Source organism: Acanthopagrus latus, chromosome 4 (assembly GCF_904848185.1).
Source record: "Acanthopagrus latus isolate v.2019 chromosome 4, fAcaLat1.1, whole genome shotgun sequence".
NCBI classification, from domain to species: Eukaryota; Metazoa; Chordata; class Actinopteri; order Spariformes; family Sparidae; genus Acanthopagrus; species Acanthopagrus latus.
The window spans coordinates 2,510,021-2,533,187 of NC_051042.1; the positions used below are offsets into that span (position 1 = coordinate 2,510,021).

The following is a 23,167-nucleotide window of genomic DNA, read 5'->3' on the forward strand; positions in this document are numbered from 1 at the left end:
ATTACCACTATTTTAATTTTTAGACCCACCGGAGGACCCGAATTATCAAATTAAAAACAGTGAGACAACATATATATTATGAAGTGTGTCTAGAAGTCAGATCAGTATGTTACTGAGTCTTTAATCAAAAATGCTCTGCAGCAAGTTTCATTGTTCAAAAATGTTTCAACACGTGCTGACACGTGCATTAAGTGTTGAATATCTTCCTGAGTCAGCGTTCATCTATGATAAATGAAAGAATATAGCTTAATAAAACGGACAGACCAAAGACCATGTTGTGTCGTACACACAGACAGTATAGTCTGTTAATAATTTACTGCATTTTTACTTGCATACGGCAGTGGTTCTTGGCCTTGATAAGTCAGAATTCACATTATTGCATGTTCTCTGATCTACTAAGGGGATAATTGTATTCCCTTTGTATGTCAGCTGTTGGCCAGTCACTGATTAGGCAGCTAGAATACAAACCCACAGGACTCTGAGTAATGAGCACGAGCACAACTGATCATACCTTACGTTACTTCCTGTCCTGGCACATCAGTGACATTCATAAAAGTGTTACAAGACGCTGTATTCAGAACTGGAAGAGTCACAAGTAGGTTAACAGAACATGCACCTCTTGTTCTGAGTGCTGATATTCCCTTTTTTTTTAAATTTGCTAATGGAATGTCACATCAGAGCGGTCCCAAGTGACCCAGCCCAAATACCCTCAAATTACCCAAATTACCCTTCATGCTGTTGTGGCAGTCGTTTCAAAAGAAAGCATAGCCTAAACCTAAACATAACCCCAAGCCTGTGCACAGGGTAATGTCTGGGTTATATAAGTTGTCGGTTTGATTTGGTGCACTCCAGTGATGATCATCATGATACTCTCCAGCTGCTGAAAATGTCACTAACGAACATGAAGAAACGTTGACCTGGTGGTTCTAATTACTTGAAGATCACACGAGCAACACCCCCCTCTTACGTCTGGTTCCATGTTGGTCAGCTCTGCTTATAGAACGAGGCACTTTGAAGTGGAAGCGTACGGTTAGATGTAACGTTAATTCTGGTGTGTGTGTTTCCACTGTGAAGAAATAAACAGAAAATAAGGCTTATGTGATCAAAATAGTTGTAATGTTGATTTTGAAGCTGCATATTATATTTTCACAGAAGCTCCATAAACCCCATGAAGGTTTGTAACATTGCAGGGATACAGTATTGAATGCTATCTGGAGCCAGGTGTACCTAATAAAGTGGCCCCCCTCTCTGAGTACAGTAAGTTCTGTAAACTGCGACTCCCGTCGTTCCTTGCGTCATTGTGTCAACATGGCGCCTGTCTGCCGGACAAAAGGCGAATCTGTCTGACGGTGGATTGAAACCCAATTAGAAACAGAGGAGACATTTTGGGAAAACTGTCAGTGCCCGTGTGTCCTGGCGCCGCAAGACAATAGATATATGGTAAAAGCAACATCTGTGGAGGCTCTTCGACTGGAATATTAAGGTAAGTTAAGTCCTGCAGCTCCAACTACTGCTGTCTTGAAAACGGTCCAGCTAGCCCGATACATTTCCCTTTTCTCTGTATGCTGATACACTGAATAACTGAAAACTCCTTAAAAATTTCGGCGGTGCTGCGGCGTTTTACTTGGCGGACAATTCTCATGTTACCTAAACTGATATGAACGCTGTTACCCGAATAATAAACCGCCATTCTCTAATTCGGCATGGACAGAGTTCACCTAGAAACAGTTAATCAAACACAATGTCAACTTTTCCAGTTAGTCTACAATGCTTTCTATCGCGATGCTCGGTGTATCTAAGAATAACAACGGGCGAAGCAGTAATAAAACGTATTGTTATGTTGTGCCTCGAATGGTTTAGTTTACTAGATTTATGCCGAATTGAGGAGTTGTTCTTCGTTATCCATGAAATGTCTTGAGACATCCTCTATCGGGCATGCTCATTTCACTAGAAGCAAGGCTTAATTAAAATCCACAATTTTTCAGTGTGGTTCGGCGCGAGAGTCGGAACATTTCAAGTGAACATTCTTCATCGGGACTCGCTTGTCATTTGGGACCACTACAGGGTAGTCTTGAGCCAGCTGTTCTCTTCTGTGTCACATTTTGGGTTCCAGGGCCAGCTAAAAAGTTGCATACTGTAATTAAATGACTTTTGTCTACAGTATGTGCTCAGCTGGCTCATGTCTGCAAACAGGCTCGCCTTCATGCCACGTCTGGTCAGGATCCCAGGCAGGTCAGTGGGTTCAGGGATATTAATACAGTTGATCTGTAACATGGTAAACTTTAAGCAGATGTAAGCCTTCAAGTACAGCAAACACGAAATAATTAAGTGGAAACACACAGTTACATTCAGATGAGGTGAGATCCCGGAGTGAACTGGATGGGCATGCACAGGGAGCGTCGGGCAAGAGATGGTAATAAAGTCTGTTGATAAATTACAGTGTTGTCCTGTGGGGGATTCTGTCAGTCAAGTTTAACCACAGGTAGGCGTCCAGTGTTGTTGCTTAAGAGCACTCACAGGTTTGTGTGAGTTGAAAGGGCACAGCAGTATTACTCTGCTTGTGAGTATTACACACTGTTTGTTTGTGGGGATTTTCATGTGTGCCCATACTCCTGTTTTCTCCTACCTGCTGTTGCTGCTTACCAGAGGATCTCTTTAAGAGTCGAGCTTTGCCAGTCAGCACTATTTGATTACTAGTCCCTCTGTCCCTACTCGCACACATACCAGCCTCACATAATCACAAATACTGTCACACACAAACTCTGTTTCCTTGTTCTAATGGCTCTCTGTCAGTCCACTAAAGCTTGAACGATTATGACCTTCAAAACCTGTCGACATCAGTTTAAAACTGGACAAAGTAATGAAATATTCTTCACAGCTTTCAAAATATTCTGGCATATGTTCTTGATGTTATCTATTCTTTACAATGATTAAACCTACCGGACCAGATTTGCAGTACTTAGATAAGCTACTTTGTACTTACTGCACCAGTGTTATCATATTACCAAAGTGAGTGTGGCTGCTGGAAAGGCTGTTAATGCACCGTATCCATGATGAGAAACTTAAGTGACTACCAGGTTGTGTGAAGACAGACTCAAACTCAAGCTGATCCTGCAGCCACTGTGGCGCGTACAGTGCATAGAGGTGTATTTCCTGCCCAGTAACCTTTTTCTTTGGAGCAAAATGCTTATATTCTTGTCGGATTGGCAATGACAAATAATTAGTCAGATTCTTTTCTTGGGGCAGGAAGGAAAAGTTCTGTCTGACTCCTGGTCACATGGTGTCATTGTGTGTCTAAAAGCCACTGTCTTCTTACAATAGGAGCGCCTTTTAAAGGAACGTTGGTTTCCTGCCAGAAGGGCTCCTGGAGGACTAGTTTAGCAGAAATGTTAGACCAGAGTATGCGTTTATATAAAAGGTGTCCGTGTTTGAGCAGATGACACTGGTTCATTCATTCATGAGTGTGTACGAAAAAAGGAATATTGACCATTGAAAGTAAAAGGCTCTTAATGTTCAGGTTTTTCCTAATCCTCCTCTGCTTGTCTTCATCTTAGTTGACAGATATTGGTATAGATTTTATTCTATGAAATATGATTATGTTAAAATGTGTTTTACCTTTCCCTTCCTCAAATGTTGCTGGAGATGTTAAGAGATTTTACAGTAGAGGTCAGGTGTCTATTCTATTCAGCACTACTTCCACTCTGAAGTTTTAAATAGGTGCAGCTTCAGTGCAGGGCTGCCACTGATCTCATGTTGACCAGTCAAATTGCACTTAGACACATCCTGCTTCTTTTGATTGTTCTAAATTTGGCTCTGAATTGCATCTAGCAAATGTACATACAAAGACACATGTAGTATTCCTCACAGCTCACAGTGCATGTTGAGCCGTACTCCACAGACTGTCCTCAGTGTAAAAATGGAAGAGGTTTGAAGCAGCCATAACTCTTCACAGTGGCGCCTCTCTGGCCAAACTGACAGACATAAGAATCAGGGGGACCTTGACTGGCCCAAAAGTCTCCTTTTAATGTAATCAAACCTAATCCAATATCAGATTCATTAAACTCTAAATTTATACCAACCCTTGGCTGCTTAACCATATTTTAAGCTCACCAGATCGAGGACCTTCATCAAATTGTACTCAAAGAATAAATGTGGATCAGCCACCTTAGTCCGCTTGAATTTTTTAGATCCAAGCCCTGACTTGCTATGTTAAAGAAAGTGAGAATAAAATCCCTGGATTTGTCCCTTTATCCGGATCTGCACCAAAGGTTAATGGGATCTCTATTGAGCTGAGATTCATCCTCCGTCCAGGTTTTGTGTAAATAAGTTCAACAGTTTTATTGTAATCCTGCTGATTAACTAACCAACCAACGGACACAAGTGGAAACATAACCTCCTTGGCAGATTGATCAAAGTTATCCTGTAGGGCCTGTTGTCCTTGGGGTTAAAGCGTCAACCGTGAACCGAAACATCCCTGGTTTGTGTTTATCTGCTGAGCTTTTTCCTCATTTCCTTTCGTTTTTTTGCTGCTGGCTATCACATAAAGGCACAAAGCTGATATTGAGCTAGGCTTGCACAATGAGCACAAACTATAAGGATAATCGTCATTTCTTGATTTAGATGATTTGTTAAGCGTTTTCTTATACTGAAATGTTGCATAAACCACAGATTTTTGAAGCATATGTGTTGCAGCTGTGCAGTCTAATAGTAATCATTAAGTTATTTACGACAGTGAAAAAAATTGTTAATTTGATCTAATTTATTTTGATGGGTCATTATGAAATTAATCCTAATTTTGTCATACTTTTCTAGTCCTGTATCGATCCTGTGTTTCAGTCTAACTTTGTACAGCGTGACTCATCCTCTGCAGCAGTGAGAGAAAGTATAGAGCTTGGCAGCCTGAGATGTAAATTTTTCTTGGCATTTTTCCCGAGACGTGCGCGCACACACACATACAGATACGCACTCGCCCTCACCCTCCTCCTCTATATAAGTGTTGACATGTCTGCTGACTTTGATTCTCTGCTGTAGCCTGTTTTTCTTCTCGGCACAAGGAAAAAAAAGCATCAAGACAGATGCGTTATCTCATTTATCCATTTATCTTCCTGTCCTGCTCTCTCTCTTTCTCTCACTTCACACTGACGGTTTGTTTAGAAATGACAAATCAGTGCACATTCAAAAGTACAGGGCATTAATACAGATTAAGATGGAAAACAACAATACCCTTTTTTTTTTGTTAAAGCTACATTAAGCATGCTTGGCATACCTTAACATTATGAGATTATTGGGGTTGAGAAGGTATCCTCTATGATAAAAGCTGTATTTAGTCTGAAGGAATGCAGTTCATATCTGGGCAGCAGCTGCTGAGCTCTCATATCTGTGTGTGTGTGTGTGTGTGTGTGTGCGTGCTGTAAATGGAAGCAAACAGATGTGACTGTACTTCCATTTTGTTCTGTGATTGTTTCATCGGTGGGTTTTGTCGTTTAGGGTTGTAAATCCAACTGCGGAGCAGAAATATGTACATTACCCCGAAGTACAAAATGTATGTTTATATTACATCACGCCCTGTTTCTGATGCTATTTATGGTCAGTATTTTTTGTGCAATAGCCATTCAGTATATTTGCATTATTCAGTTGCTTCCCTAGAGTAGTGTGTCTCTTCGTCATGGGTGAGGTACACCTTTCTTGAACGGGATTCAGGTTGTGCACACATGCTGGAGAGATTCACAGACAACTATGTTGGTACATGTAGTGGACGTGATGTGGAAGATAATCAACCTGGACAGATTTATATTTCCCACCAAAATACTTTGGTGTGTTACTGCACCAACTGCACCAACGCACACTGACTTGAATAAGTAACTTTAATCTGATTACTGGTCTGGGAATACTAACGTGGTAGATTACTTGTTACTGAGAAAAGTGGGCAACTCATAATTACAGCTCATGTGTCTGACCAGCCGGGCCAGGACTCATCGTGCACGGGCTCGGGTCGGGTCGGGTCGGGTCGGGCTTGATTTTTTTTTGGGCCGGATCTAAGCTCTACTACAGATTCACATGTACACTGTGGTGCACATTCTGGTAGCGGTGCTAAAGTGATTTGCTCCAGATCAAATCTTTTTTTTTTAAAAATGATAATGATAACAATAATAAATAACAATTTTTTTATTGTCGACGTAATTGATTACGTGTCACCAACAAAGCAGCCCCACACCATCAGACCTCCTCCTCCGTGCTGCACCGTGGGAACCATGCATGTAGAGACCATCCGTTCACCTTTTCATTTCCACGGGTCTAATGTCCACTCCTTGTGTTTCTTGGCCCAAACAAACCTCTTCTTCTTGTTGCTTTTCCTTAGCAGTGGTTTTGTAGCAGTTGTTTGACCATAAAGGCCTGATTGATGGAGTCTTCTCTGAACAGTTGATGTAGAGATGTGTCTGCTACTACAACTCTGTGTGGCATTCACCTGGGCTCTAATCTGAGGTGCTGTTAACTTGTGGTTTCTGAGGCTGGTGACTCTGATGAACTTCTCCTCAGCAGCACTGACTGACCTTCAGTTCTTAAAGTAATGATGGACTCTTGTCTCTCTTTGCTTAGCTGATTGGTTCTTGCTATTATATGAATTCTAACAGTTGTCAAATAGGGCTGTCAGCTGTGTGTGACTTCTACACAACATGACTGATGGTCCCAACCTCATTAAGAAGGCAAGAAATTCCACAAATAAACCCTGACAAGGCTCACCTGTGAAGTGAAAACCATTTCAGGTGACAACATCATGAGGCTCACTGAGAGAAGGCCAAGGGTTTGCAGCACTGTCAACACAGCAAAGGGTAGCTACTTCTGAAATATGAAACATTTAGAATTATTTCACACTTCAGTTCATTCATAGTTGTGATGCCTTCAGTGAGAATCTACAATGTAAATAGTCATGAAAATACAGAAAAACCATTAAATGAGAAGGTGTGTCCAAACTTTTGACTGGTGGTGTAATTTGCACTGAAATCTTATGTCATCCTGGTCAAATGTGAAAAACACCACCTGTTACTGATGTTAACAATGCCAGTTAACAGTTGCATCTAAGATAAATTTGCCATGCAATAGCAGTCACTCAATTTAAATGTGTTTGTATTAATCAGGTACATTTCCTAAAGACTGTTTGATTTGTTCAATACTGTTTTCAGTCAGTGTTATTTGTTAGCTTTATTTAGTGGTTGACATGCTTTACAGGGATAATGTTCATGTTATAATGCGTGCTGAAGAGAACAACACATTTCAGCAACATTTTGATACAGTTTGGTTATTGAAGACTGTGATTAACGGTTTCAAAAGGCACTTACTTAATATTTTAATACTAACAGTACTATAAAGAATGAAAAGTTCTAATCATACAAAAGTCTTCTCTTTAAATGAAAATACTGTTGCCTGTCGTGTGTAGTGCTCTAGTATAAGCTACCGAGCTGTGTGAAATACAGTGGTTCCAGCTTCTGAGAGAAAATCAAGTCTAATTTGATCAGGGCCATAACCTACAAGAAGGATTTTAGTGGTGTAGCTGACGTAACTCTATTTATTGTAGAGTAGGCTGAAGTTGAATAATGCATCACATTAGATGTGCTTCAGACCTGTACAACGAAGTGCAGCACTTGATGTGTCAGTTGCCATTAATGCTGTTGCTCTGATCTCCTCCAGGATGTTCCAGCAGTGTGAGGAGCCTCGCTTCACCATCGAGCAGATTGACCTCCTCCAGAGGCTGAGGAGGACAGGGATCACACAGGCGGAGGTCCTCCACGCCCTGGACACCTTGGACCACCTGGACCGGAAACATGGACACAAGTTGACCCATAAAGCTTCCTACATGCCTCCCTCATCTTCCTTGTCTTCTTCCAGTGCCGCTCCCTCTTCCTCCATGACTTCAACCGCCACTCAGACAAGTTTCCCTGACAACCGGCTGTCACTGTCACCTAATAACAACTTCGACACCACCTCCCCCCCTCGGCCCATTCCAGTAGCCTCACCTGTCGCCATGGCAGCAGCAGCTCAGAACGGCCTAGTCGCTGTCACCAACGGGAAGCTGTCACCACCCAGGTTTCCTCTGGGTGTGGTTAGTGGCAGCGTGACAGCACCGGGCTATGGGTTTGAGACCAGTGAGGAGGACATAGATGTTGATGACAAGGTGGAGGACTTGATGAGGTAAGACCTGTACAGAGCAGGTATTCAGGAATGCTATTTTGCTTTTTACAGTGTTGCCTCATAACCAAAAGTTAATGGGGTCTCTTCTTGGCCAAGAACCACCCTCCATACAAGTTTAGTGGAAATCCGAGCAGTAGTTTTTTTATGTAATCCTGCTGACAAACGGACAAGTGTGAAAACTTAACCTCTTCACCTGGGTGATAAAAGTTTGTGGACTGATGCCCTTCTTTAGTGTGCACACTGGTGCCAACAGTGTTGCAGCTGGCAAAGATATGTTATAACAAATATATCTAACACTAAGTCCATGAAATAACAAGTAATAGCTATAGAGCTTGACCAATAATTGGGTCTGTTCAGTATGTCAGCCAGTATTAACCCATTGCAGATTCCTCAATATTGGCGCGCAGGGATTCGACTGGTGTGTTGTTCGGTTGTCTCTGCCAAGACTAAGCATGAGGGAATTTTTAAAAATGTATTTGTGAGACGCTTACAGTAGTTTGTCCAGTTTGGGCTATTTGTAAGCATATTACTGCTACAACTCCTCAAGACTTGAGCCAAGTTCATACTTGCTGCTTAAAGTGAAGGTGGTTAAGGTTGGCAATTACTTTGATCCAGGCTTGCTTAAGGTGGACTGACCTTAAAGGTGGACCAGCTAGATAACTAACAACTTTTCTGGAGGAAACCTAGGCGTATATATGTCAGCCCATAGGTAACAAGAAATTGTTGCACGGAAATGCTAAAGATGTGTTCTGAAATATGTCAGCCAGATGGTAGTGACAAGGATCATTTTAATTGTAAAAATTCCTTCAGAGTATATGACATACATGACAATAGTTGAAAATAATGTAAAGCATTGCATGTTATAGGCTGTATAAAGAAAAATGTTTTCTGATATATTGTTGAAGGTTCTCAGTCATGGAGATCATGGTAATTCTGAGTGCTTTGCCGTAGGCAACTGGTCCATCCTAAAGACAAAGCAACCAGGTGTAAGCAGAAGCAGATGAATGAAGTTTATGTTGTTCAATGCAGTCAGGACTGCACAGATTTGTACACATAAACACATGGAAAAACACAGGAGGGCCAGCTCCTCAGGTCCAGATTCTGATGTCCACTTACATCTGAAGGAGAAAAATCATTCCCTTGAGGACAACAATGTGAACATCTTGGCCAGAAAAGACAGATACTTTGAAAAAGGAGTAATAGAATCCATCTGTGTCAGCCCGGAATGACAATCCAGTCCCTGGCACCATGTACAGTACATTGCTATACCAGGGAGCAGGTGGTAACACAGAGGGACTGATGGTCAGCAAGCCTGCTTGTAGCTCACACAGTCTGAATATGATACAGGTATTAATGCCTACACAGAGTCATACAGTACACACACATTAATGTACACCCACACACATACACACACACACACACCCTAGTGCCTCTCATCTGTAGTCTGCAGTCAGACAGCTGCAATCAGAGCAGTATTGATTTGAGGGTGTGTGAAAATCAAGCCAGAAAAGAGGCAGTGAATATTACAGCAGGATGAAGCCTCTGATTCCTGCACATATGCAGCCTCAACAACCACTGCCATAAATATATCTGTGGTTTACAGAGTTACAGCTAGTGTGGCTGCAGTGACAGTTTTCTAGTGCTATACAGTATGTGTTGGTAATGTCATCAGAGATGTGAACATGTATTGTTCTGTGCAGTCATTCTTCACTCTGCTTGTAGGCGGGACAGTTCTGTTATCAAAGAGGAGATTAAGTCCTTTCTGGCGAACAGGCGGATCTCCCAGGCTGTGGTCGCTCAGGTAACGGGTGAGTATCATCTTCATCTGCCGCCTCACTCAGGCCCACTGAATCACCACCAGAAAGAGTTGACATGCCGGCAAACATCCGGCCCACCGATGATACAGATCTCACTCCAGTTCTCTTTCTCCAGGGATCAGCCAGAGTCGGATCTCTCACTGGCTCCTGCAGCAGGGATCAGACCTCAGCGAGCAGAAGAAACGAGCCTTCTTCCGCTGGTACCAGCTGGAGAAGACCAACCCTGGTAACACCACCCTCCATCATCAGCCCTACATCTGCTGCATGACCTCCCACTCCTCCAGTATATATCAGTGTTTCCCACAGATTTCTTGAAGAGGTTTTTTTCTGTATGTGTCTGCTCTGGTGACTTTTTTTTGTCACCAGCAAGTTTTATAGGTCACCCAAAAACACAACTCGTGTTTAAGACCACTGGTGCTGTTTCCACAACAGAGGTTGATCCCCTCGTGTTGAGGCAGCATGTTGTTACTTGTTATAAGGTGGTACAGACTGACATTGCACCACCAGGTGCACTTACAAGCTTGTATGAAACCACAACAATGTAAGTAGGCCTACATTAATTAGGAGAGGTTGCATCATAATCAGTGCATTTTACAGGAGAGATGTAACAAAATCTTTCTCTCTGTGTTTCTCTGTAGAGCTTGTGTGAATATCAGTTGTAACGAGGAGCAGTGAGGGCAGATTGTCCACTGGTTAATCGATCCCAGATGGTGTTGTTCTTTTGGACCGATAAAAAAGAAAATAAAGATTAGAAATATGCTGTAGTGGATAGGCAAAATAACTGTCTATGTGTTGGAAACATGCTCACTGCATATCCATATAAAATGAACTGGCCAAAAATTGAAAAAAATGCATTTCTTAGCAAAATATGTTTTTTTTTTTTTTTTTTTTTTTTAAATCTAACTGAAAATTGGGTATTATATTTAATAAATAGAAGCAAAAGTTTAAGAAGCAAGGCTTGGTCACTAGCAACTGGAAGGTTGCTGGTTCGATCCCCTGGCTTCCCCGGCTGCATGTCGGAAGTATCCGCTAGCAAGATACTGAACCCTGAATTTCTCCTGATGAGCAGGTCGGCACATGCTCGGCACGCTGCCATCAGTGTATGATTGTGTTTGAATGGGTGAATGTTTCTGGTGCTTCGAGTGGTCAGTAGACCTGAACAGCACTATAGAATAAGTACATTTAAGTACGTTTAAATCAAATTCAATTCCCTAAACTGATATTAGTCAAAGAATTAATCAAATTCCGGAAACTTTCATATCACATTGCTAAAACAGGTGCGTAAATGTTCTCTTTTTTGTTTTACATACAACCATGTGTTAAATTATCTTTGGAAATGTTTATATCTTTAAAGGAGAGAGGTAGAATTTATGGATAAACTTTAAGTTGGCTTCCTTTTTTTGAGAGAGAGAAACTTATCCTTTCATAAATGTATCACAGGTATTTTCATGTAAAACCATTACTAGATCTTTATCCCAAATCTCTAATTACAAAAGAGAAATGACCGTATTTAAATAGAATATCATTAAACTCAAGGACATTGATATATTTATATATATATATCTACTTATTTTCTTTTATAAGTAAAAGGACAACATTCCTAGACATGTTAAAATTAGTTAATAATTTTAATTGCATATATTTCTGCAGTAAATCTTTAAATAGACCATTTTCATATATTGTTTGATGTTAAATATGTATATTTATACATTGAATACCAGAGTTAATCCTGAGCTTTTTGGTAAAATCCTTTCAGGTTAAGAGTGCATTGTTGGTGATCTGTGTTTTCTATCCCTTTTTAAGTGTTTTATAAATACAAAGGAGTCCAAAGACAAGGGGATCTAAAAGGCTGGCTTCCTGACCATGACACAAACGTTTGTCTTTGGGCTGGCCAGACATAATACAGGGACCCCAAATGAGCTCCAGGTTCCTGAGGGTCAATAAACTAATGCTTGTTTTTTTATCACACCAAATAAATTAAAAATGTTTGCCAAGAGATGTAAAAAAAAAAAAAAAGATTATTATAGCATGTATTGTTCCCAACAGCCACAATGGTAGAGTGGGACATTTCCACATATCCTGGACCTGTTTTTCAGTAACTAGTCAGCTGCTCTGAATGCATGACCGGCAGTGCTGACTTCAGTAACGCATAGAGTTTCTCAACAGTGACTGAACTGAACGGGCCATTTAGTCTGCAGAGGAAAGTCCCTTCTACCATATAATGGAAAGAGCTGGTTATCTATTAAAAGCATGGTTTACAATGAACAGTCAGTTTGTACACTGTATAGCAGCTCAGTCTCCTTGAGGATGACTCTGGACACTCCAGACTGACAGTTCTAATCAGTACCTCAGCTCCTTGGTATTCACCATCGACATTTTAAAATAAATGAAATGACACAGACACAGGTCTCCAATATTTGGAGAGTCAGAAAAGAAAACCGTGTCATGTGTTTGCATTTTTATGTTCATCCCGAGAAGTCCCCGGGTTACAGAAAAACTTGAACAAGATGTACTTTTCTTCTACATTCCACAGTGTCGGTCTCAACTTGACACAGTTTAGATATTGTTCAATCACAGGAAAAACAGAAGAAAGACACATCTCGTTGAAGTTGGTCTGTGTCCTTTTTCAGAAAAAAATGAGCAGCATGACAATTAGATTAGAATCTCTTGACTTTAATTTGGTTCATTGGCTCAGTGCTCTAAAATAAGTGCATTTCAGGGTGTAATGGATCATTCTAACCTTTTATAGCCTGATGCATTTTCAGTGTTGTCACTATTTAATTATTTTTACTGGAGGAAACACTTAAAGAAAAGTGCCTGAGTCTGAAATGAAAATAAACGTCATCCCTGAATACTGAAATATCTGGTATTTCTACCTTCAGGTGCCACTCTGGCCATGCGAGCTGCCCCATTGGCTCTGGACGACATGATGGACTGGCACCAGGCCCCACTTCCATTCGGCTCCGGCCCTACGGGATTCCGTCTGCGGCGAGGAAGCAGGTTCACCTGGAGGAAGGAGTGTCTAGCTGTTATGGAGAGGTGAGGAGGAGGAGGAGGAGGTGGTAGTGGCAAAAACAAAGTAAAAGGAGGAGGTGTGTATCACCTGAAAATGTACCAAAGAATAATGTTTGGTTGGCTTTGCATGTGTCTATTCAGCTACTTCAGTGATAACCAGTACCCTGATGAGGCCAAGAGAGAGGAGATTGCAACTGCCTGCAACGCTGTGATTCAGAAACCAGGTGGGTAACAACCTTGAGAAAAATGATGATATATAGATTACTAAATGTAATTGCTCTGTGATTAAGGGATGCATTTCTTTTTAAACCACTGTTTCCTGCTCTTTGACAACTGAACAATTCTGAAATTTGATCGCGGCTCATCATACATTTAACAGCCTTCAACAGATGTGCTGTGAGATCAGCCATACTGATGTTTTAAAGAGGACAGATAAGGTTAGGAGCAACCAAAGATTGTTACACACAGCCAGCTGTCAGCTGAGTGCACAGGACCGCCTGCAAACGGCAACGCTGAAAAGCTACACAAGCTTCTTGTAAAGTGTATCGTCACCAAAATTCACCCCACACATGGAAAAATTCAACAAAGTTCTAATCCCCTGTGTACTGTGGTGTATCTAACAGGAGACTACGGATGTGGAAAGTAATTTTGTGGAAAATTAATGAATAGTTTCATTTTTAGCTGCTGCTGTTTGTAGTATGTCCCTGCACACTCGCCTGACAGCCTCTGCACATAAAGACCAATGTGATATGATGAATATAAGTTTGTAGCTCGTCGTCTGGTATGAGTGAAGGAATGAGGAATCATCAGTGTTTTACTTATGTTACTTATGTTAAGTTAAAATCTGTGAATATCATTACACCTTTACTTAAGTTGATGACATATCCAGGAGATAATGTAAGTAAATATAGAATAAATACAAAATACAGACTTAGCTTATGCATCGCATAAAGAACACGTGGCGTGGTGCTATAACCTATAAATCACATGAGACCACCAGATGATACTTGTCTCTCTTGAATACCGCTAAAGGAAGATCTTTGTGTTGCCTTGAAAATGCTTTCCCAGTTGTGAAATTAAATATTCTTGAATGAGCTGGAAAAACAGTACCAAGAGAAACAGAAGGAGTAGAAGCAGCCACTATAAATGAACTGTGTGTGTGTGTTACAGGAAAGAAGCTGTCTGATCTGGAGAGGGTAACATCTCTGAAAGTCTACAACTGGTTTGCAAACCGCCGCAAAGACATCAAGAGGCGTGCTAACATTGGTAATGTCTACCTTTGTTTCTGTGTGTGTTAACACGTGTGGGTGTTGTTGCAGTTATACATATACCATGTCCTACTGTCGGCAGGGGATTAGTTCATTTTTACTGAGGGGTTAGAGTTTGAGACAGTGGGAGAAGATGTCATCAAGCAAAGGTGCAGAACATCATCATTTCAGCATCAACATTGTTTTCAGTGCCATATAGAATATTTTAGCATATTTCCAGTGTCCTCAGGTCAGGTCCGAGTGGGTATGTTTGCTTAAATAACATGTCCACTGCATAACAAAACATTAAAATAAGAGTTTTTTAAGATCGCCACAGTCTCAGATTTTGAACTGCCCGTGGGAAGAATGAACATGTAAGACTCAAAGAAGCTTCTCCGTCATCCAGGTCGTGGTAATTCTAAGTGCTGTATCGTAGGCAGCTGAACTTGTTTTAGTTTCTTGAAGATGTTTCACCTCTCATCCAAGAGGCTTCTTCAGTTCTAACTGGAGGGGAGTTTGCTGGCTTTAAACTCTGTATGGGAGTGTCCTTACAGAGTCGTTGGGGCCACTTGTGGTTCATGACTCCACTGGCCTTCCTGTGGGGTGCTAAGGCTTGGTGAGCCCAAGTGTGAATGGTAGTTAAGCTGTCTGTGGAGGGAACTTGGTACCGCAGTGTAAGTGGGTGATAAGTAAAGTTGTAGGCCACCTCCTCGGTTCAGACGGCCGTTCCAGTTTGACATAGATGGATTCCTTTACTCCTCTTTCAAACCATCTGTCTTACATTGTTGTTATTCCTTTGAGGAGCTCACACATGTCTTTAACGACTCTGTAAAGACACTCCCACACAGTTTTGTTTGTTTTATCCAACAGTGTCTCTCATCTTGTCCTTGCCTGTGTATCTGTCTGACTTGAACAGCAGTGCTTAACACAATACACAGTCTTGATTGGGTGTAAACTGTCACATGAGGGTTTTAAACACATGCAGTTGGTCTGTGAGTTTCCTGGGCTGTGCTTGCAGGAAAGGCTAGGTTATAAGGGAAACACTCAAAATGTAAAATAACTCAAGATACAGGTGCAGGTTCAGTTTTTAGGGTAGCTGGGGTCGCGGGTCGGGGTAAGAGGCCCCTTCAAATTACATAGTGCCTATTGTGACTGGAGAAGTCAACATGACTCCATGCATGTCCACCCTTAAGAATTTTATATCCAGCTGTGCTGTGCTGGATTCTGGAACAGTCTCTAAATAAATCAATAAACACATAAAAATAGCTTTTACTGCTCAGCACACAGCCTTGTTCCTCACTCTATCACCAAACCAACACTTAGACGCCATCCTGCTCGTCACAAACACAGCTGTATAACCTCACACACACCTGAGAACACACATTCCTGTCATGACTTTTACTAGCAGCACCAGGATATTGTTCAGCTCTAAAATAGCAGCTCCTTCTGTCTTACTTTGTGTCTCTGCTTGCTGCATCTGAGTGTGTTGGTGTTTGAGGTCGATATGCTATGATAAGGTTTGTGTTTTTGAAGAAGCAGCCATCTTGGAGAGCCACGGCATCGAGGTTCAGAGTCCAGGAGGTCAGTCCAACAGCGACGAGGTGGATGGCAATGACTTCCCTGACCAGGTAAATGTGTTGGTGCCTCTCTTCAACATACAGAGATTCTTATAGAGCTGCAGTGTCCAGCTGATGCTTCCTGTTTGTGTAACTGGTTTAAATATACTTACAGTCACATGTTTGACCCCTTTGTTTAGACAGTATATTCAGGAGTAACATTAGCAGACTCCTCTAGATCTTTAACATCATATATGACTAGTTGTTATGAAGTGAATGACCTGATTACCTCTGCTGCTCCATCACAGGGATGTGAGGTGTCCTTATTTGACAAGAGAGCCTCAGCCAGGCAGTTTGGTTTCAGTCGAGCTGACCTCTCCTCTCCCACCCAGGTACACACTACCTCCTCACTGCAGCTACATTATCAGAGAGCTTTGGCATCAGATAAAGAGATGTCGAACCTTTAAATTCCAATAATTAAAATCCAGATTGAGCCAGAAATCGTCCCTTTCATTTCACTTCTCAGGTTCCAACACTACTCCCCAGCTGGTTTTCCACCCTGGGCAGAGGTGGCTTGTCTGGTCAGAGGGGCAGTTCTCTGATTGGCCGCTCCCTAGTGTCAGCGGCGGGCCCTCAGGCAGAGGGTTCCAGATTGACAGGTGTGTCCTGGTCTCCTCCCTCCCCTTCCCTCCAGGATGATCCCACCATCCACAGCGCGCTGTCCGACGCCCAGGACCCGAACGGTTTGGAGAAGGAGGCAGTCAATCACAGCAACCAGGTCATAGTCAGTCAGGTGGATGGAGTGAGGTGCGGCATGGGGAGTGACATCAAGACGGAAACGCTGGAGGACGACTGAAGAGGGCGGTGGATTTGGTCAGGGTAATGAACGGAACAGAATCAGAGGTGTGTGAATATGCAAGCAGATTTTATAGGAATGTAATAAGTGAAAAAAAAAAAAAAAGACCAAAAGTCGTGTAAACTCCAACCCTGAGATACCTCCCAACCCTACCTCCAACCACCAACCTACTCTGCTACGCTCTTATAGGTATTACTAGTATATTATAATAATAATAATGATAATAATAATACTGATAAACTTTTTTTTGTTATAGTGCTCCCCAGCAGGCTATGGAAATGCCTAATGAAACCAAATAAAGTGATATAAAACATTAACCATGAAATTATGACCATGTAATCAAAGGAACTACATACAGTCATGTGTGTTATTTTCTCTTTGATTGATGGTGATTTGGTTTTATTAGGCATTTTAAATCTTCCATAGCAGACTGTCTGACAGGACATGATGCATTGTACAGATTTCTTTGGAAACTGCATTTTTCACAGCAGGACAACACTGTATTTGACACTTGGTTCAAATAGTTTCAGGGTCTTGCACTGTGATCACAACACAACTGAACAGCCTCAAAAGACAAATACATGAATCTAAAAGTTTATTTTAACTGATTGTTTCACAATTACAGTATGTAGCGCATTTCATTATGGTTTGTAATATTTCAGACTTTTAGCTGTTAACTCCTTCCATTGAGAAGAACAGCAGAATAAGCTTAGTTTCACTGAGGTCGGTAATGTTCCTGTGACCCAGATATGATTTTAAAAATGTAAAAGAGAGAAACAAGTATAAGCCACTTCTTTATCCCCTGCCCTGGTAAAATAAGTTTAATATATGGAAGCAAAGAAAGGCCATATTCATCTTAATATTGTGAGCAACAGAGTGAAAGTGAGTTAAATTAAATCACTGAAGTACTGCTGAAATTGAAATACTTTTGAAATATTTGAATTTTAAATTTGATTTCATTGAAATGGAAAATGATCTGAATGTGTGCTGTTGGATTTCAGTTTTTCAGGGGGAGAATTTCAAGTTTTCCAAATGAAAACATGCAGCCGAGTGGCTTCCTGTTGTTCAGCTGAGGAGGGATTTCAGTTGCTCTTCTGAATTTAGTTCTTGGATCACAGGACCGACTCGTCGTTACGTGATGGATCAGATGGACGAGCTTCACATAGTATCCCAAATGCTAAAATTAGAACGCTTCATCTTGAATTTTTATTTTATTTCAACTTTAAAATGAGCCACTGATCAAGTTATTTATTTTACAACTATAAATTACAGGGAAGAGTTTAAACCCAATAAACTGGAGTTTTTCTCGATGCAGTATCTATACAGAAACAGCAGTATTTAAAAATGACAATAAGCACTGAACAGAGATCATATTTCACAGTCATATATTTAGTTGCTTGTTAGATCTTGCATTTGTTTACTTGAGTGGAACAGAACATCAGTGTAAAAATACACAATGTAAACATGCTGGATTTATCTGCAGTCCCTCACCAGGTAACAGTAGCATTATAAATAACAATATACAAATATACAGATATACAGAATACATTATACAACATGTCCACTTAAAAATGAAAAGATTCAAATCTTTTTCGGCCTCTCTTTGCTTCCATATTAATAACAATAATTTAAAACAAAGTTACTCTATACGTGAACGTCGAAGGAAACTGAAACTTTTGACACATTTATAAAAAACTAGAAACCCCAAATATCCAGGGGACTGATGGTTATTCATGTGTGCCCACTTCAGATCAGGCTGAATGAATGAATCACTGTGAGATGATCTATAATCAATACAGATCAGTCAGGTGGGAGGTATTCAGCAGTGTAACAAACTGTTACTCGATACTACAGATTAAAGTATAACGTGAATACATACATATGCCACACATGTATGTATGAACACACATACGTATAAACAGTATATTATATAAACCATGGGGGTATTTATATGTACCTGATCCACTTCTATTTACAGTATATAGACATATTAGCTTCAAATGAGATAAACTATCAGTATGAATCCTTCTTGTTGGTGAGAGGTGAGTGAAGCATTAGCCAAAGTATTAAGTTTAAATTTGGTATATTTTCTGAGTGTATAGTAGTCATGGGTGGGTCTGTGTATTAGAGATATGTTAATGAACGATGCATCAGATGTGTCAAAATGCATCTTTTTTGGGTATATCTGTGTTTGTGCTCGATATGCCACGTGTTCTAAACACACACTGTCATGTTCAAATTGTATTTTCTTTTTAAATGACACTTTATTGGATCAATATCATGGTGCTTAGAGTCCCTGCTGTTGAAACATTTCATTTATCAGAATCATGAGAGACCAAAAAGGGAAAAGAAAGAGAAGAGAATATTTGGTAAACCTGAGTTGAGTCAGTAGGATTCACAGCAGGAAGTGTTTTATTAAACTAGTCAAATCAAGAAATATGTATCCCAGTACAGCCATTGTAGAAGTCCAACTGTTTTCAGCATATATGATGATGTCCATGTCCATCCCCACAAGGAATTCCTTAAAGATTAGTAGTTGTTAAGTCATATATCATCATCTTACTGCTCATCCAGTTGAAATGTTTTTCCATTACTGTAAGAATTTAGGTCGGCAAACAATTTTATCCAACAGTTGGATACGACATATTGTCATCGTGTAAAGCTGTTAATGGTACCCTTGTTAGCAGGAAGTTGCCTGTTAACACATCCATCACTAACAAAGTGCACAAAGCTCACCATTTATTTCAAAATTTAATTTAAGTCCAACAGTCGGCCTCCTTTTTAGCTGTTTTGGTTCCCACCAACCCCTGAAAAAAAGTACCGGTAGCTCCTCAGCTGCTAAATGTCCTGCTATGTTCACTCGCTAGTTGCTAACCCACTTTGTTTGCTGTTTGGTGCAGGTAACGTAGCATGGTGTAAGTTTATTGGAGCTGGTCCCAGTCGGAAACAAAGATGAGTTTGTGGGCTACAAACCAAAACAACTAGCTTAAAGAGGGGAACTACAGAGTTGGATGATAAACGTTTGTGTCCCCTTTTACATCATGCACAGTAATTTGATACAAATTTGATATGAGAAATATTATAAGTGCAGCTTCAATCAGGTTCTAATTGAAAAGTCAATTTATCAATACAGAAGTTAGTATTTAAAGGTGCAGTGTGTAAGATTTTAGTTCAAAACTTTCAAAAACGAACCGAAGTTATCCATGTGTAGAATAACAGTTAGGAAGTTGACGTCTGTGTTTTTTTCCTAAGCTCTTGTGCGAGCGGTATAAACACCAACACTCCTCGTCAGAACTGCTAGCTGCACAGTGAATTTAGCTAACTAGCTTGCGGCAGCTACAGTTGGCAGCAGGTAGCGGTTACTCTGGTGATATGCTGCCTTTTTGTTTGTTGTTGTATGAATTTACCGAGTGGTCAGTTCTTACATATTGCACCTCAGTATATAAATACTAAATGACACTGGAGTTTGGTGTATCAGACATGAGGTGATACAGCCACTCAGAAAGATTTCAGAAATGTTTTCAACAAATTTATATTATTATTATTATTATTATTATTATTGTTATTATTATTATTTTAAGTTGAAGTGCCTTAATTTTAGCATCATTTTAGCATTATACTGACAGTCATCAGTGCAGAAAAAAAGGACTTCCACAATGGCTGTACACACATCACTGTATCAGAGCTAATGCAAGGAAGCTAAACACATGGTGTTCTGTGACAGCCAACACTAAAACGGCTTCATTCTGATCAGTTCATCACTGTTCTTCACCAGGTGCTTTACAGGCTAAGCTACTCTTTCAGAGTTAAAAACTCGACACAAATACCTCACTTTACCCCCCGCAGCTATAAGCTACACCCCACAGGTTCCTCCGCAGCTGCTTCAATGTGAATCAAAGTTTAGGGTAAAAATAACTGTAGAGCTGATTTATTCAGAGGAGACTGACGGCAAACTGTGATGAGGCTGTAAAGACGGTTCACTGGCTGATCTGAGAAATGTCAGTGTCCTTTTGAAAAGGGAAATTCCTTCTCAAACTCGAGCCAATAAATAGTAAGTTTGAAAGTCGAGGGAAATTCCACTCTGACAAAGAATTTAGTCCTTCATAAGCTTCTGCCTCCACCACAGTCCATGAAATACTTCTAAAATATTTTCTTCCCTCATCCTGGTGGAACACCAACATAACTAGTGTTGGTTTCAGAACGAATCACTGGGAGCATTACAGTTTTGTGGTGGAATGTCTCTTTAATTGTATGGCAGCAGAGCTGTCCTGGGTGTCTTTGCTTTAAGCGTTTATAAAACATTGAGGCAACATTAGTCAGTTATGTAGCTTTCTGTAATCTGTTTGAATTATTTACACCAAAATATCATTAAATACAAACCCACTGAGGGTTAGAAATGCTTTTTATTTTATTTTAAATCTGCTAAGCAGAAGCCTTTCTAAAGTGAATCTATGGATTCATTGAAGATGTCATGCTTTTGAGATTATTTCAGGGTTTTGAATTGTTTCAGTTGCTGCCTTCATGGTCTCATGGACTTCTAAAACTGATGTGAAATGAAAAAGTAGTCTATTAATGTCATTTTGAGTCATTTTGGAGCCACAAAGTCTGAAAGTAAAAAGACTTGAAACAAGAAACAAAAGTGCAGTGTGAGATTGTTGCGTAATCTCATCTTCAACATTTTAAAGGAGACTAAGTTCAGTAGATATCATGTGATATCAGCCACCTGAATACGCCTTGTTTTTCGAGGCATTATTCCCTGACAAATAAATGAAAATGTAAAGAAATTATAAAATAACGTCCCATGTCTGTCCCTCTCTCTGGATCAGCACCAGAAGTTAACAGGGTCGGTTCTCCATCCAAGTTTAGCAGAAATCTGGTCAGTAGTTTTTCTTGAATCCTGCTGAACACCAACCAACAGACATGTGAAAACAAACTCCTTGGTGGAGGTAACAACCACCTCACAGAATAAAACCAGATCAACTGATGACACGACTGCAGTCTCACTGTATTTGCTGCAGTTTAATTTATACATTTCATTGCTTGGTCTTGGCCTTTTGTTTCTTGACTACATTTCATTTGGCTTTCAGTTTTTTGAACCTAAACTGGCTCTGTACCTTTTTTTTTTTAATATACAAAAACCAGTGCCAGAAAGTGTGTATCATCATATAATGAATCAAAGTTATCATGATAAAGAAGCACAGTGATGCCAGTTTTCCCTTAAATGTCATAGAAAGCCTTTCCTCTTCCAGTTCTGTCAGCACTGTGTCAGATCACCCCTGTGCACTTTGTTCCTGACCGACTGATGGCAGCATGTTTTTATCATTTCATTAGTTCAAATGCAGTTTTACCATCTGCCTTCAGCGATCTGTTGCCTTGCTGCTCTGTTTAGTTTGAAAGGATGAGCTTCCTTCAGCAGCTGATGCTGCAGATCAGATCGTGCTTCACACCTGGAACACCTGCACACTAAACACACATTTGGCACCGATCTGCATCATGTGTGTCTCTCCCACCAAATCCAACTGTCATATCCTCTGGCATTACACCTGTCGCTTGACGCAGACAGTACATTTTTGTGCTGACAGGACTGCTTGGGTGGTGGATGCTTGTTGATGAAGGTGTTAGAGGATGTGGACCTGATCTGAGCTCTGCTGTGTGAACGAGAGAGAAAGCACAGGGGATCTGGTGTCAGCGTGGTTTCATTCTGCTCACGTCGCAGGACTAAATGCTCCTGTTCAGTCGATATGGTGAATACATGAGATGCAGTATGACATTTGAAGAGTTAAGATTCCAAAATGCTGTTCTTATTTAGGGGGAAAGAGTCAACATTCAACATAAAATGTAGATGTTCCATTCGTGAGATTCTCCTTTTGATCAGCCGATGACTGTAAATACTAAAAAAAATGAACGTATGGTTGAAACATTTGACCAGTCATGTAAAAAAAAAAATTTCTTTTTTAAAACTTGTGAGTGGTAACCATTTCATTTTGGCAATAAACTCTTCAATAATTCTTTCTAGAATGGAAAAAAATCTAACCTCAGCAGGATGTTTGTTCAGTTTGAATTGATTTTCATCCCCCTTGTTTTTTTTCTATTTCAAGATTTAGTGCCTTTTTTGGACAGTAGACTGTTCTGTAATCGCTATGTAGAAAATCTACATATGCCTTTTGTTACTTTTTCATCTGTTGGATAAACCTTATTTGTTATTTTTAAGGTGTGTTTTTATTGATATTCTATTTACAAGGGAATAAAAACTGATCAGAGTCCAGGTGGTGCGTCTGTTTGTTCTGTCTGCACGTCAGTGGGTGGAAGTTGGGCACATGTCAGGTTGCTGGGCTCCGTTTCAACACGGGACACATACGTTCACATAATGTTCAGAAATGTGTTCTTGCACATCTTGGTAGTTAAATAAATGGTTGGAGCTGTGAATGGATGTTCATCATGGACCTCTTTGTTCAGCTGTTGATGTCCACACTTCAAGCTGAAGCTGCT

The 23,167-nt window shown here is 40.5% G+C and overlaps 1 protein-coding gene across 8 annotated transcripts; it reads left to right on the top strand.

Annotated features, from left to right (window-relative positions):
• Window positions 1-20: 20 nt before the first annotated feature.
• LOC119017864 (homeobox-containing protein 1-like) lies at window positions 21-22,943 on the top strand. Of its 8 annotated transcripts, XM_037094988.1 has the most exons (12): window positions 21-1,483; window positions 2,162-2,232; window positions 7,687-8,187; window positions 9,910-9,995; window positions 10,120-10,287; window positions 12,887-13,043; window positions 13,161-13,243; window positions 14,190-14,285; window positions 15,800-15,894; window positions 16,131-16,214; window positions 16,349-16,725; window positions 17,680-22,943. In XM_037094988.1, exons 2-11 carry the CDS (start codon window positions 2,180-2,182, stop codon window positions 16,676-16,678), a joined length of 1,653 nt encoding a protein of 550 aa, XP_036950883.1. In that variant the 5' UTR covers window positions 21-1,483; window positions 2,162-2,179; the 3' UTR covers window positions 16,679-16,725; window positions 17,680-22,943. The 8 variants fall into 8 exon arrangements, with proteins under 8 accessions (XP_036950883.1, XP_036950881.1, XP_036950884.1 ...); XM_037094986.1 differs by having other exon boundaries at window positions 16,349-22,685; XM_037094989.1 differs by having other exon boundaries at window positions 15,803-15,894; window positions 16,349-22,685.
• The last annotated feature ends 224 nt before the right edge of the window (window positions 22,944-23,167 follow it).